The sequence below is a fragment of the Dasypus novemcinctus genome, chromosome 8, assembly GCF_030445035.2.
Source record: "Dasypus novemcinctus isolate mDasNov1 chromosome 8, mDasNov1.1.hap2, whole genome shotgun sequence".
In the NCBI taxonomy this organism is placed as follows: domain Eukaryota; kingdom Metazoa; phylum Chordata; class Mammalia; order Cingulata; family Dasypodidae; genus Dasypus; species Dasypus novemcinctus.
The window spans coordinates 47287292-47299859 of NC_080680.1; the positions used below are offsets into that span (position 1 = coordinate 47287292).

Here is a 12568-nt window from a genome sequence, read left to right on the forward strand (position 1 = left end):
AAGTACAGATAACTAAGCTGACTAGATACAGAATTAAGTAGCATATAAGCTTACTAATAATGCCATTCATTTGTTGAATGCTTAATATACATTCAGTTTATGCTTAGGCTTTGTACTAAATGGTTTTACCATGTATATTCTCATTTAATCTTCAAACCAAAACTGCCTAAGAGGTAACCAATTTACAGGTAAGAGATTAAAAGATCAAATAATCATTTGAATCAGGTGACTGGTAGACCTGAGATTTTAAGTCAGGCTACCAGAGACCACAGTGTTAACCCTTATACTGTAAACCAAAGGAAGATTAGAGGTTAGTAAGCAATGACAAATCATGAATTGTTTCTAAAAGCTGGACCAAATAAAATTTACTATTCTCCACTGTGATTGATAAGTTAAATACTGTCCTAGGTGATGAAAATAATAGTGAGCAAGGTAGATGCAGCTCTACTATTAAAAGATTTACATTCTAACAGGAAAATCATCTTCATTTAATTTAAGTTTGGATATTGACTATCCAGTTTTCAGTATCTTATAGATATATTAACTAGCACTGAGCTGAACTCATGTGGGAATATTTATTGAACCAATTAATGAAAACCTTTATTTTTAAGGGAGAAAATTCAGATGGTAGTAATAATGGGGTCTTTTCTGATCAAGACAAAACCAAATAAAGCCTTATGAAACTATGTTTATTGAAGGGGAATTATTGATTATAGTACAGTTTGGGGAACACATTTCAGCCTTAACTATTTTTCTTTATTATAGCAGCTTCATGGAGTTTGGCCACAAGATGTTGTTGATGGAACTTGTGTAGCAGTAAATAACAAGTATCGACTAATGGCATTTGGTTGCATGAGGTAATTGATATGGACTTTGGTGTTTTTAAAGAGATTTTGTCAAAAATAGTGTTTTTTGCTTCTCTCTCATTTTTAAGGATCTGTAAGATTTTTTTTTCTTTTAAAAATATCAGTGTTGACATTGCATTTGAATTCTGAAATGTACTTTAGTTAAAGAACAAATTTAAAGCTCACAAATAAACTTAATTTCTTGTCTTAATTCATGCTATGTAGGTTTTAGAAGTAAAAGTGAATGCAAATTATTCAACAAATATTTGAGTGCTTACCATGCCCTAAATTCTTGGGATACATTAGAAAACAACGGACAGAGATGTATCACTTTTTTCAGCTTCTATTTTAGCCTAAATTTAAAAATCTATCACACCCCCAAAATTAGATTTAATAGTCTATAGAACATACATCTTATATTGTCTCCGGTTCAGTCATTGCCAGACAGACATGGGTAATCTGCCTGAGTCACTCAGAAACCAATCCTGAGATACCAGGATTTCAGAGAGAGGAAGTGTTTTAATTGCAGTCGCATGAAGCAGAGCAGGAGAAAAATCTCAGGTCTTTTCCCTGAATAGAAGAAATTTCAAATATTTCAATATTCAAATATTATTATTTTTATATATTTATAATATGTATTATTTTATTTTTGGAATGTTGGACAATATTGATTGTTTTGTTTAATTGAAAGTATATAAGTTCAGGTCCCAGAGGCTGCTCTAGTGGATTTATAAAAGCTGGATGGGGTAAGCATCACAATCTAGGTCATAAATTGGTCAAACAACATCCATTAGGAACTGGCAAAATCTGACTAGGGTAATACATAAAGCTGTAAGTAGTTCAGTCCATATTGTATAAATAGTTCAATCCTCATAAGTAAGGAGGCTTAGATAGTTGATTGTAAATCACTTAATTAACATGAAATAACAAGGGCTATTGAGAATTGATAAAATCCTCCTGGGGCTTTGTACAGTAAGAAAGGGTATACACACAGGTCCAGTAATGAGTTAACTCCTGACTGTTTAGTTACATGGTTAAGATTATGTAGTTAGGGGAATGAATGTGGCTCAACCAGTTGGGCTCCTATCTACCATATAGGAGGTCCAGGATTTGATACCCAGGGCCTCCTGATGAGGGCAAGCTGGCCCGTGTGGTGAACTGGCCCACGCCGAGTGCTGGCCCACGCAGGAATGTGGCCTCATGCAGGAGTGCCGCCCCGCATAGGAATGCCATCTCGTGCTGCGAAGCCACCCCGCACAGGATTGCTGGTCAATGCAGAGAGCTGGAGCAGCAAGATTGAGGCAGCAAGAGACACAGAGGAGAGAAAATAAGAAGATGTAGCAGAACAGGGAGCTGAGGTGGTGCAAGAGAGTAATCACTCCTCTCCCATTCCGGAAGGTCCCAGGATTGGTTCCCAGAGCTGCCTACTGAGAATAAAAGCAGACACAGAAGAACACACAGTGAATGGATACAGAGAGCAGAAAATGGGGTGAATGGTGGTGTGGGGGGAGAAATAAATAAAATCTTTAAAAAAAAAGATTATGCAGTTATAAAGGGTTGTATTAACAGCAGAGAAACAAGTTTCAGTGAGTTATAAAGTTACAGATATTTGCCTTTAGCTACTTCAGAGGCTAACATTCATCAAGGTGGTTAGTTTGTTAATTCTTAATGCTGAGTTTCAACATCATCTTCACCTAAGTTAAGAATCAAAGTTGTTTCTTTTTTAATTAGTAGAAGTAATACACGTTATAGGTCACCATCTTTATTACGCTCAGTAATCTCTTTGTAAAGTGGGGAATCCTCATTCTTGACTTGCACTGATTTTTTTTTTTTTAAGATTTATTTTTTATTTATTTCTCTCCCCTTCCTCCCCCCGCCCCCACCCCAGTTGTCTGCTCTCTCTGTCCATTTGCTATGTGTCTTCTGTGTCTGCCTGCATTCTTGTCAGTGGCACTGGGAATCTGTCTGTTTTTGTTGCATCTTGCTGCATCAGCTCTCCATGTGTGCAGTACCACTCCTGGGTAGGCTGCGCTTTTTTTGCACGGAGCAGCTCTCCTTAAGGGGCACACTCCTTGCCCCTGGGGCTCCCCTGTGCGGGGACACCCCTGCATGGCACGGCACTCCTTGCGTGCATCAGCACTGCGTGTGGACCAGCTCGGCACATGGGTCAGGAGGCCCTGGGTTTGAACCCTGGACCTCCTATATGGTCGATGGACGCTCTATCTGTTGAGCCAAATCTGCTTCCTTCCACGTATTCTTAATACACTGCTACTCACCAAGGTGTTAAATGTAGAATTACAAATAAATTTAACAGAGCACAAGAAAGGAAGGAAACATTATATTTACTTTTATATTCATGGATTTGGTTTGTTCAACTTTTTTTTTTTAGAATTTTAAAAATTGCTGTTCATGAGTGCATTTTGGCTATAGTTTTCCTTTTTCTTATTCTCCCTGTTAGATTTTAATACTAAGATATTAGATTTTAATACCAAGTTGAGGAAGGTTCCTCTCTTCCTTCTCTATTTATCTTTGAATACGTAGAATTATCTAGTGAAACTATCAGGGCCTGAGATTTTCTTTATGGGGATTTTTTGACTGATTCAACTCAGTTTTTAAAATGGGTACAAGAGGATTTAGTTTCCTCTCTTTCTAAGTCACTATTGGCAAGGTATTTTCCTCGGTGTATCTGTTTCATATAAGTTTTCAATTTTTGGACATAAAGTTTATAATATCCTTTTTAAATTTTTGTGAAATAAAACACACAGAAAAGTGCATAATACAAATATTCACAGCTTTACAAATAATTGTAGGAAAGTGGATGTGGCTCAACTGATAGAGCATCTGCGTACCTTATGGAGGGTCCATAAGGTCCTTATGGAGGGTCCGCAGCACACGCAGTGCTGCTGTGTGCAAGGAGTGCCGTGCCATGTAGGGGTGCACCATGCACAAGGAGTGTGCCCCAGCAAGGAGAGCTACCCCGCCTTAAAAAAGCACAGCCCACCCAGGAGTGGCGCCACACACATGGAGAATTGACACAGCAAGATGATGTAACAAAAAAGAGACACAGTTTTCCAGTGCCGCCTGATAATGCAAGTGGACACAGAAGAACACACAGTGAATGGACACAGAAAACAGACAGTGGGGAGGGAAAGGGAGAGAAATTAATAAAAATAAATCTTTTTAAAAAAAACAAACCAAAATAATTATAATACAAATATCCATCTGTTCACAGCTGGGTCAAGAAATAGAATATTGCTAATCTACCAGACCTACCCCATGTCACTTCCTAATCACAACTCCCTGCCCATCCATATCTCCCCCAGTGATACCCATGTTCTGTCTGTTGTGATAATCATTTACTTACTTTAATTCTTTAGAGTTTTACCACTCATGTATGCACTTCTGTTAAATGCAGTTTAGTTTTATCTGAATTTGAACTATATGAGTAGAATTATTCTGTTTTGCGATTTGCTTCTTTTCATCAACATTGTGAGATTCAAGTTGTTTGCCAGTACCTGTAAAGTATTCATTTCTTTTAATTTTTAAATAGTGTTCTACGGTATGAATATGCCATATTTTTTTTTGCTTTGTTGTCGATGGATATTTGCATTTTTTTCCTCTTGGTTTTAAACTATTGTGAGGAATGATTAAGGTATGTGTCGTAGAGAATGTGTACCTTTATGCTTATTTGGATAATGTCAACCTGTTTTCCACTCCCAGGCTCTCTCAGACTATGAATAACCTAAGTCAGGTTTGCCTTGTTCAGCAAATGTACTTGGTGCATAAGCAGATTTAGTGCTTCACTTACCTCTCCTGGTTGCTGCTTCACTTAGATTTCAGGGAGATAACTATCTTGCCAACTCATTGATGTTTTTATAAAATTGCTATTAAATTTTATCCAGTTTCTAGTTTGTTGTTTTTTTTTTCTGTAGGATGGTCCAAGTAACTAGTCCTCAGTATTATCAAAAAGAAGTCTATTAATGTTTTTTTTTTTAACTTTTTAAATGAAAAATTTTAGCTAATAAAAAAATACAAGAAGTTTGATGAATCCCATATATTCACTACCTAGGTTCAAGTTATAAACATTTTACCATATTTGCTCCATCTATAGATATATTTGCCTTTATATGCACACATGTATACATGTTTGTGTATATTATTGAGGTATTTCAAAGTAAGTTACAGACATCATCCTTTCATAAGTTACCAGTTGCTGCCTAAAAATTATCCGAAATCCTAGCAGCTTAAAACAACAAACATTATCTCAGTTTCTGAGGTTCAGGAATTGAGAGCTGCTTAGCTGTGTGGTTCTAGCTCAGGGTCTCTTATGAGGTTGCATTCAGGATGTCCAAGGGGCTGCAGTCATCTCCATGCTTGACTGGGACTAAAGAATCCATTTCCAAGCTTAGTCATATGATTATTGGTTGTCAGAGCATCATATAACACAGTACTAGCTTCTTCCAGAGCAAATATATTAGAGAGAAGCAAACAAGATAACCAAGGGTGTGAATACCAGGAGACCGTTAATTTTGGGTCTGTCTTGGAGGCTAGCTGCTAAAATTCTTCCCTCCTAAATATTTAAGATTACATTTCCCCCACAAAAAAAGGGAACTTTTCTTAACATAAGTCCTATATCTCTATTATAGCAATAAATCTCTCATATGATCTAATATGAGAGATTTTATTAATCAAATTTCCCCTTTGTTACTAAAATTTCTTGTATAGCTCATTTATTCCAACCACAATCCATTCAAGATTCATGATTTATATTTGGTTATTTTTTCTATGTAATCACCTTTTATCTATAATCATCCCTATACCTTTCTTCTTTTTTTTTTAAAGATTTATTTTTATTTCTCTCCCCTCCCCCCACCCGCCCCCCAGTTGTCTGCTCTCTGTGTCCATTTGCTGTGTGTTCTTTTGTGACCGCTTCTATCCTTATGAGTGGCACCAGGAATCTGTGTTTCTTTTTGTTGCATCATCTTGCTGTGTCAGCTCTCTGTGTTTGCGATGCCATTCCTGGGCAGGCTGCACTTTTCTTTCGCACTAGGTGGCTCTCCTTATGGGGCGCATCAGCAATGCACATGGGCCAGCTCCACACGGGTCAGGGAGGCCTGGGGTTTGAACTGCGGACCTCCCATGTGGTAGGCGGACGCCCTATCCATTGGGCCAAGTCTGCTTCCCCCTTTATTATTATTTGCATGATACTGACTTTTTTTGAAGAGTCCAGGTCAGTTCATAAAATATTCTAAATTCTGTTTATTGAGATTCATTGTTTCCTCATTCTGGCATTTAACTAGTTTCCCTAACCCCTATAATGGCTGTAAACTGGTGCTGGTTTTTGTTGAGCAAATAAGAGCAAATGACTAAATAACTCACATATCAGGCTTAAAGCAGCATTTAATGGAAGAAACTCATAGAGACAGAAGCAGGTGTGCAGTGCCACATTACCCATTACTAGACTACTGCTGATGCCCAGAAGTCTAACAAGGCCATATATTAGCGTCTGAGAGAGGTGCTCCAGCCCTAGGCTGTGGGCTTATATGCTTCATGACTTGGGGAGTACTAGCTCACTCAGGATTAGGAAGGTAGCATCTTGGCCTTCAACATTTTCAGTCACCTCAACTGTGATCAGTTAGGAGACCACCAGCCTTTCCTCTGGCATGATCAGGGATTGGGGTTAGAGTCTGCTCAGTCTGCTAGTACTGACCAGGATTGATTGCCTGCACAACAGGCTGTAGCTATCTTATCTTGGAGTTCTCTAAGAAGCCAGCTTTCTCTCTGGGACGCCAATTTGCAGGGGATCAATCTTGAACAACCTAACTCTTTTCTCTCTACTTAAAGATTTGATTAGATTCTGATTAAATATTTTTGCCAAGGGTGATGATGTGTACTTCCTATGGCATCATGTAGCAATAATATCATGTTGTCTATTTTTAAGACATGAGACATTAGATAACAGAGGGCAGTGATCTCTGAAAGATGAGAAATTGAACCCTTCAGTTGCCCAGTTTTCGGTACTTTGATTTTCCAGGGCACAGTGCAGGGTAGGGCAGAAAGAACCTAGCAGACTCCCTGAATTGAGTACATGGAGCTGAGCCAGGGGAGATCAAGGTAGCTAGAGGTAGAAGGGCAATGTACCAGAGAAGAAGAAAGTGATACAGAGAACTCCAGAGAGCTGCAGAGGGACCCTCCTGAGTATTAAAATGTGACATGGAAGAGATAAGATCTGAAATCAAATTTCTAGAGATGAAAATTACAAGGTCTGGGACAAAAATATACCGAATGATATTAATGATGAATTAGGCATTGCAGAAGAAAAGGTTGGTAAACTTAAAGAACACATAAGAAATTATCCAAAAAGAAACAAAAAAGTATTAAAACAAATACAGAGAGCAATCAGTGAGTTGTGGGATACCTTCAAGAACTGTTTTCCAGGAGTTCTATTTAGTCGCAGTCCTAAACCTTGAGAAAAATAGGACCTAGATGAAAAATGGATCAAAGCTCTGTGGGGAAACCAAATAACTTCTCCTACCACAGAAGAGCACAAATAAGTGCCAGATCACTCTGGCATTCATAAGCCAATGCCATCCTAATGTGTACAAAGGCAGCCTTGGGTTAAAAAACATTTTAAGAACAATATTTGATTCTCATTTTCATTATAATATTGCATAAGTGATGTAATTGAAATTGAAATTAGATGCCTCATTTTCACATACTTAATGTGTGCTGAAGTTTTGCGCTGAGAATGGCTCCATAAGCAAATATATTATTTTTTATAGTCATTGTAGTTCGATTTTGAAATGTATCTTAGAAGTAATTATGGAGAATTTAGGATTTAGATTCTGGCCCTATATAAAATTTGAGCCCTGTGAAAGCTTTTTTTTTTCCCATTTTAATTTGAAAAAAAAATCACATAGTAAATTATGGAAGCATTACTTTTAAAAAAATCCTGTTTAGGAGCAATATCTTATTTAATCCTAAAAACAAACTCAGTTGTTTCTCCAGTGTTCAGAAATAAAAATAAATGAGCACAGATTGGTTAACTGACATAACCAAGGTCTCCTTGTTAATGAAGAAAATGAAAAAAATGATAATATTCACATCTCATAAAACAAAATCCCATATTCCTTTTTTTTACCTTTAGTGTTAATATTGTACCTTCTTTGCCTTTGCTACAAAAATATTAAAATATTACTATTAACTGTAATCTATAAGTTACAATAGTTGTACTTTTTCCATGTATCACTATATTTTTAACACATTGTAATAGAGGAACATTTTGTTCCAGTTAACACTTCTACCAGCAGAGAAGTGTGATGATAATGCTTTTATATTTGTATTTGTCTTTTTTCATGAAATAAATTTCCTTAAAATTTGCTTGTTTTCACAGTGGTTCTGTGCAGGTTTATACAATAGATAACACCACTGGAGCCATGCTGCTGTCTCATAAATTAGAACTAACAGCAAAACAATATCCTGGTGAGTCCTTTTCTTTTGTTGTTGTTTTTAACATTTTTATTATATTGGTAATGCTATGCATAGTGAATACTGATTTTAAATTAAATTATATACACTATAGATCAAATATTGTTAGAACATACATTGTTATAACAGTATTCTATATGACCAAAGGATTTCTTCATAACTAGAGTCTTGTTTTGTGTGTGTGTGTGTGTGTTTTCAAATTCTACTCAATTTATTCATTTTTTTAAAAAATATTACATTCAAAAAATATGAGGTCCCCATTCACCCTCACCGCCCCCACCCCACCACTCCCCCCACAGTAACACTCTCCCCCATCATCATGACACATCCATTGCATCTAGTAAGTACATCTCTGGGCATCACTGCACCCCATGGCCTATGGTCCACACCATAGCCCTCACTAGAGAGTGTCTTCTGACACTTCTTTTATCCCTCTGTCTTAGTTTCCTAGGGCTGCTATAATAAAGAACCTCAAGGTAATGACTTAAAACAGAAATTTATTGTCTCAGTTTGGAAGACTAGAAATCCAAAATCTCTTGGGGATAATCCTTCCTTGCCTCTTCCTAGCTTCTGGTGGTTTGCTGGCAATTCTTGGACTTCAGTCTTTGCCTCAGTTATTACATAGTGTTCCTCCCCAGTGTCTGTCTTTGTTTCTTTTTTTCTTACAAGAGCACCAGTCACATTGGGTTAAGGACCCAGTGCTCCAGTATGACCTCGTTTTAACTTGCCTAATTTCACCTGTAATTATGCTCTTTCCAAATAAGGGCACATTCTGAGGTCCTGGGGATTAGGGCTTTAACACATTTTGGGGAATACAATTCAACTTCTAACACCTTTATGTAGTCCTCTCCATACTCGTGCTACCTCAGTTTTAGCCCCTATTATATTCCTTGTTTGGTTTCATTGTGTATGTTATTTTAACCCTTCCAATTTAATTTATTCACTTGACAAATACTTATTGAGTACCTACTATATGCTATTCTAACTGTTCGATATTCAGCACTAAACAAAACAGAAATCTACTTCTGAGTCCTTTAGTGAATCTTCCTATCCAGTAGATTAAATCTAAACTATTTGTGTCATTGAAAATGCTTTTGACTGAAAGTAACAGAAAACCCAACATACCATGGCTTAAATTTTCTCAAATAGCAAAAAATCCAAAAATAATCTTCCACTGACACTTATCTGGCCTTTCATTCATTGTCATGAGGTAGCTCCTGAGCTCCAACCATTACTTTTGCATTTAAGTCAAGAAGGAGGAAGCAGGACATATCGCTTCCTTTGAAAGTGAAATCAAAAGCTTTCCCACAAGCAGGCCCACCTCTCACCATTTCTAGCTATCTTCCACTTACATGTAATTGGTCATAACTGTGTCACTTTAGACTTAAAAAAAAAAAAAAACTTAGAAAGTGTTACCTTTTCCAAGCCATTATAGTAGAAGAGGGCAAGGGAGGAGGATATGAAAAATATTTGGACTCAGCCAGCTGTTTCTGCTACACATGTGGCATATAAAGCCTTCTACCATATCTTTCTGGCATTATTTCTTGGTTCACTGCACCTTAGTAACTATAGATTTCACAGTATCCCTATGCCACAAGAGATGCCAAAAGTTCCATTTATTTAGTAGTTAGGTCCAAACAGTTTAATATGATCTATGACTTAGCAACATAGTAGCAGTTTTTTAAAAATACACATAAATAGAAAAAATATATAATTTTATTTCATTCTTAACCAGATTCTCAGTAATGTGATATATACACCTATTGGGCATTACACAATTTCTCAAACCCTTAGAGTCATATTGGGCACCACTACCCATCTTTCCTGTTCCACATTCATTTTCATATGGCACTTGCTTTTTATCAGTACTGCTGAAACCCCAGCTTCAAAAAGATAACATTAAAAGGAATGGAGTGCAACCTAATGTTGAAACTGTATACTACCTGGAGCTAGTCATTTACATGGTATTCAGCAGATGCTTTTTATCACTCTGTTTCCTTTGAAAACTTGAACTGTCTTACAGCATCTCTGTGAATTCCCTGTAGTACGGTAGAATTCCTTGGCACACAGCGGCTGGCTTAGCTTTACTTTAGCTTTACCAAACTCCTGCACATCCTTGATGGCATCTGTGCTGCTTGATACCTGTGACTCTCCTACTGTTCTCTCTAACTGGAGTGTCCTGTTTTTGGAGGGTATGTATTCATCTCTCAAGATACAACTCAAATTATGCCTTTTATGAATTAGGTAGAATATCATTCTTTCTTTGTGTCCCCATGATACCTGCACATAGATCTTTCTTAGCATCAATAATGCTTTATCAAACTTTTTAGCATCCATATTTTTCCCCCCTCCTAAACTGTAAGTCTTACATGTCGGACTGTTTCTTAGCCATCTCCTTACAACAAGCTAGTGCAGTTTAGTGAGAAGCACATGATAGAAATGTGATGAATGAGATTAATTTTTTCCATAAGCCAAGGCCAATTACCTTGCCAGGATTACATTTAACAATCAGTTGAATCTTGTTGCTATATGTCTCATGAGTTTAGTAATATACTCTTCCATATATCTGTATTCGTAACTGGGAGTCTTTTTCAAACTTCCCCCATTCCCAACATTTAGATATGCTCCCATTATTGAGAATAATTGCCATAAGACTATACAAATTTCTCTGATGTTTGAGGTTAGAAAAAAATTGAGAACACGCACCAAAATCTAACTGAATAATAAAAATTATATGGGTTTTAGCTTTTTGGAGGAGGCTGAGTTTTCTCTTACCAGAATGTGTCAGTTCAACATTAGAATATTAATATCCCTGTTGGACTTACTGAAATAGAATTTGACATGATGTTTGTTAAAATAATACATTTTCAATGACAAAGATAGTTTTGTGTTTTTTTTATTGGCTTAACTAATTTGTGAAATGTAATATAAATTACTAAAGTATACAAAAGTCATAGTTCAGACAATTGTTTGGAACTTTACTTTCATTTTTAATAGTGAATATTTCAGACATAGAAATACAAATTACATGGTACTCTTAATGTTTTTAACTGTTAATGTCGATTTAGAGGTTATGCACATATATACCAGTATTTTTGCCCAACATTTCTTTTAACAACTCAAACCTTCCACCTGAGATCATTTTCTTCCTGAAATATATCCTTTGGAATTCCCTTCTGTGACATTCTTGTGGTAAGAATTTTTCTATTCTTTTTCTTTTGCCCTTGTGATTTAATTTTATTTTAACTGGATATATAGTTCTGGATATATTGTATTGACAATTCTTTTCTTTATATACATTGAAGAAATTATCCCCCTGTCATTGGGTTTCCCTTGTTGCTATTGGGAATTCATCAGTGAAGTTGAATTCTCTTTTCAGGAGAGTGCTCTTTTCTCTTTAGCTGCTTTTAAGACCTCTTTGGCTTTGATGTTCTGCAGTTTCAATCTGATATAAAAGGCGGAGCTCACTTATTTTTTAATCTGCTTGACACTCGACTTGTAGAATCTGTGGGTACGTATCTCTTAACAGTTCTGGAATAGTATCACTGAATATTGCCTCTTTCCTAATCTCTTTTACTGGAACACTGATTTGAATATATGCTGTACTTTCTTCCTTTTTCTTTTCTTTTTTCTATATTTCTAAAGAAGCTTTAGATTACATAGATGTTACATTGATCTTCCATTTTTCTTAATCTGGCTTTAAATTTTTTTCATTTCTTTGTTTCTCTAGACAGCATTCTAGAAGATTTCTTCAAATCTGTCTTCCAGTTCACTGTTCTCTTCAGTTATGTCTGCTTAAGATGTCCATTAAGGTTTTTATTTCAATTATTTTATTAGTTCTAGAAGGCTTACAGCTATTTTTCTAATCTGTTTTCCTTGTTCATATTTTTAGTCTTCATTTATTTAGATATAGTTTATAATTTTATATATTTTATATCCTGTGTCTGTTCACCCAATATCTGAAGTCTTTTTGAGTCTCTTTCTGCTATCTCTTAATTCTTTGGGTTCTTACTCATTTGTTAATGCATTTTTGTTTGTTTTTTTTAAGGTGCTACAGCCAGGGATTGAACCCCAGACTTCATATGTGGGAAGCTGGTGCTCAACCACCGAGCCACATCGGCTCCTCTGAGTTGGTCTTTTTGTTTGCTTGTTGTTTGTTTTTTGTTTTTAGGAGATACTGAGGCCAAAACTTGAACCACATCTGCTCCCACATTTGGGTATTTTTGGCTGCAGGA

At 36.4% G+C, this 12568-nt stretch overlaps 1 protein-coding gene across 8 annotated transcripts in view; it reads left to right on the forward strand.

Annotated features, from left to right (window-relative positions):
• The window catches only part of RIC1 (RIC1 homolog, RAB6A GEF complex partner 1), a 145076-nt gene that overhangs the window by 92626 nt on the left and 39882 nt on the right, over window positions 1-12568 (forward strand). For 4 of the 8 annotated variants that reach the window (XM_004457386.5, XM_004457387.4, XM_004457389.4 and 1 more), the window contains exons 7-8: window positions 766-857; window positions 8239-8327. In XM_004457386.5, coding sequence (XP_004457443.1) covers window positions 766-857; window positions 8239-8327 — 181 coding nt within the window. The remainder of the gene's footprint in view (window positions 1-765; window positions 858-8238; window positions 8328-12568) is intronic. The other 4 variants (XM_004457388.4, XM_058301818.1, XM_058301817.1 and 1 more) reach the window with 1 other exon arrangement.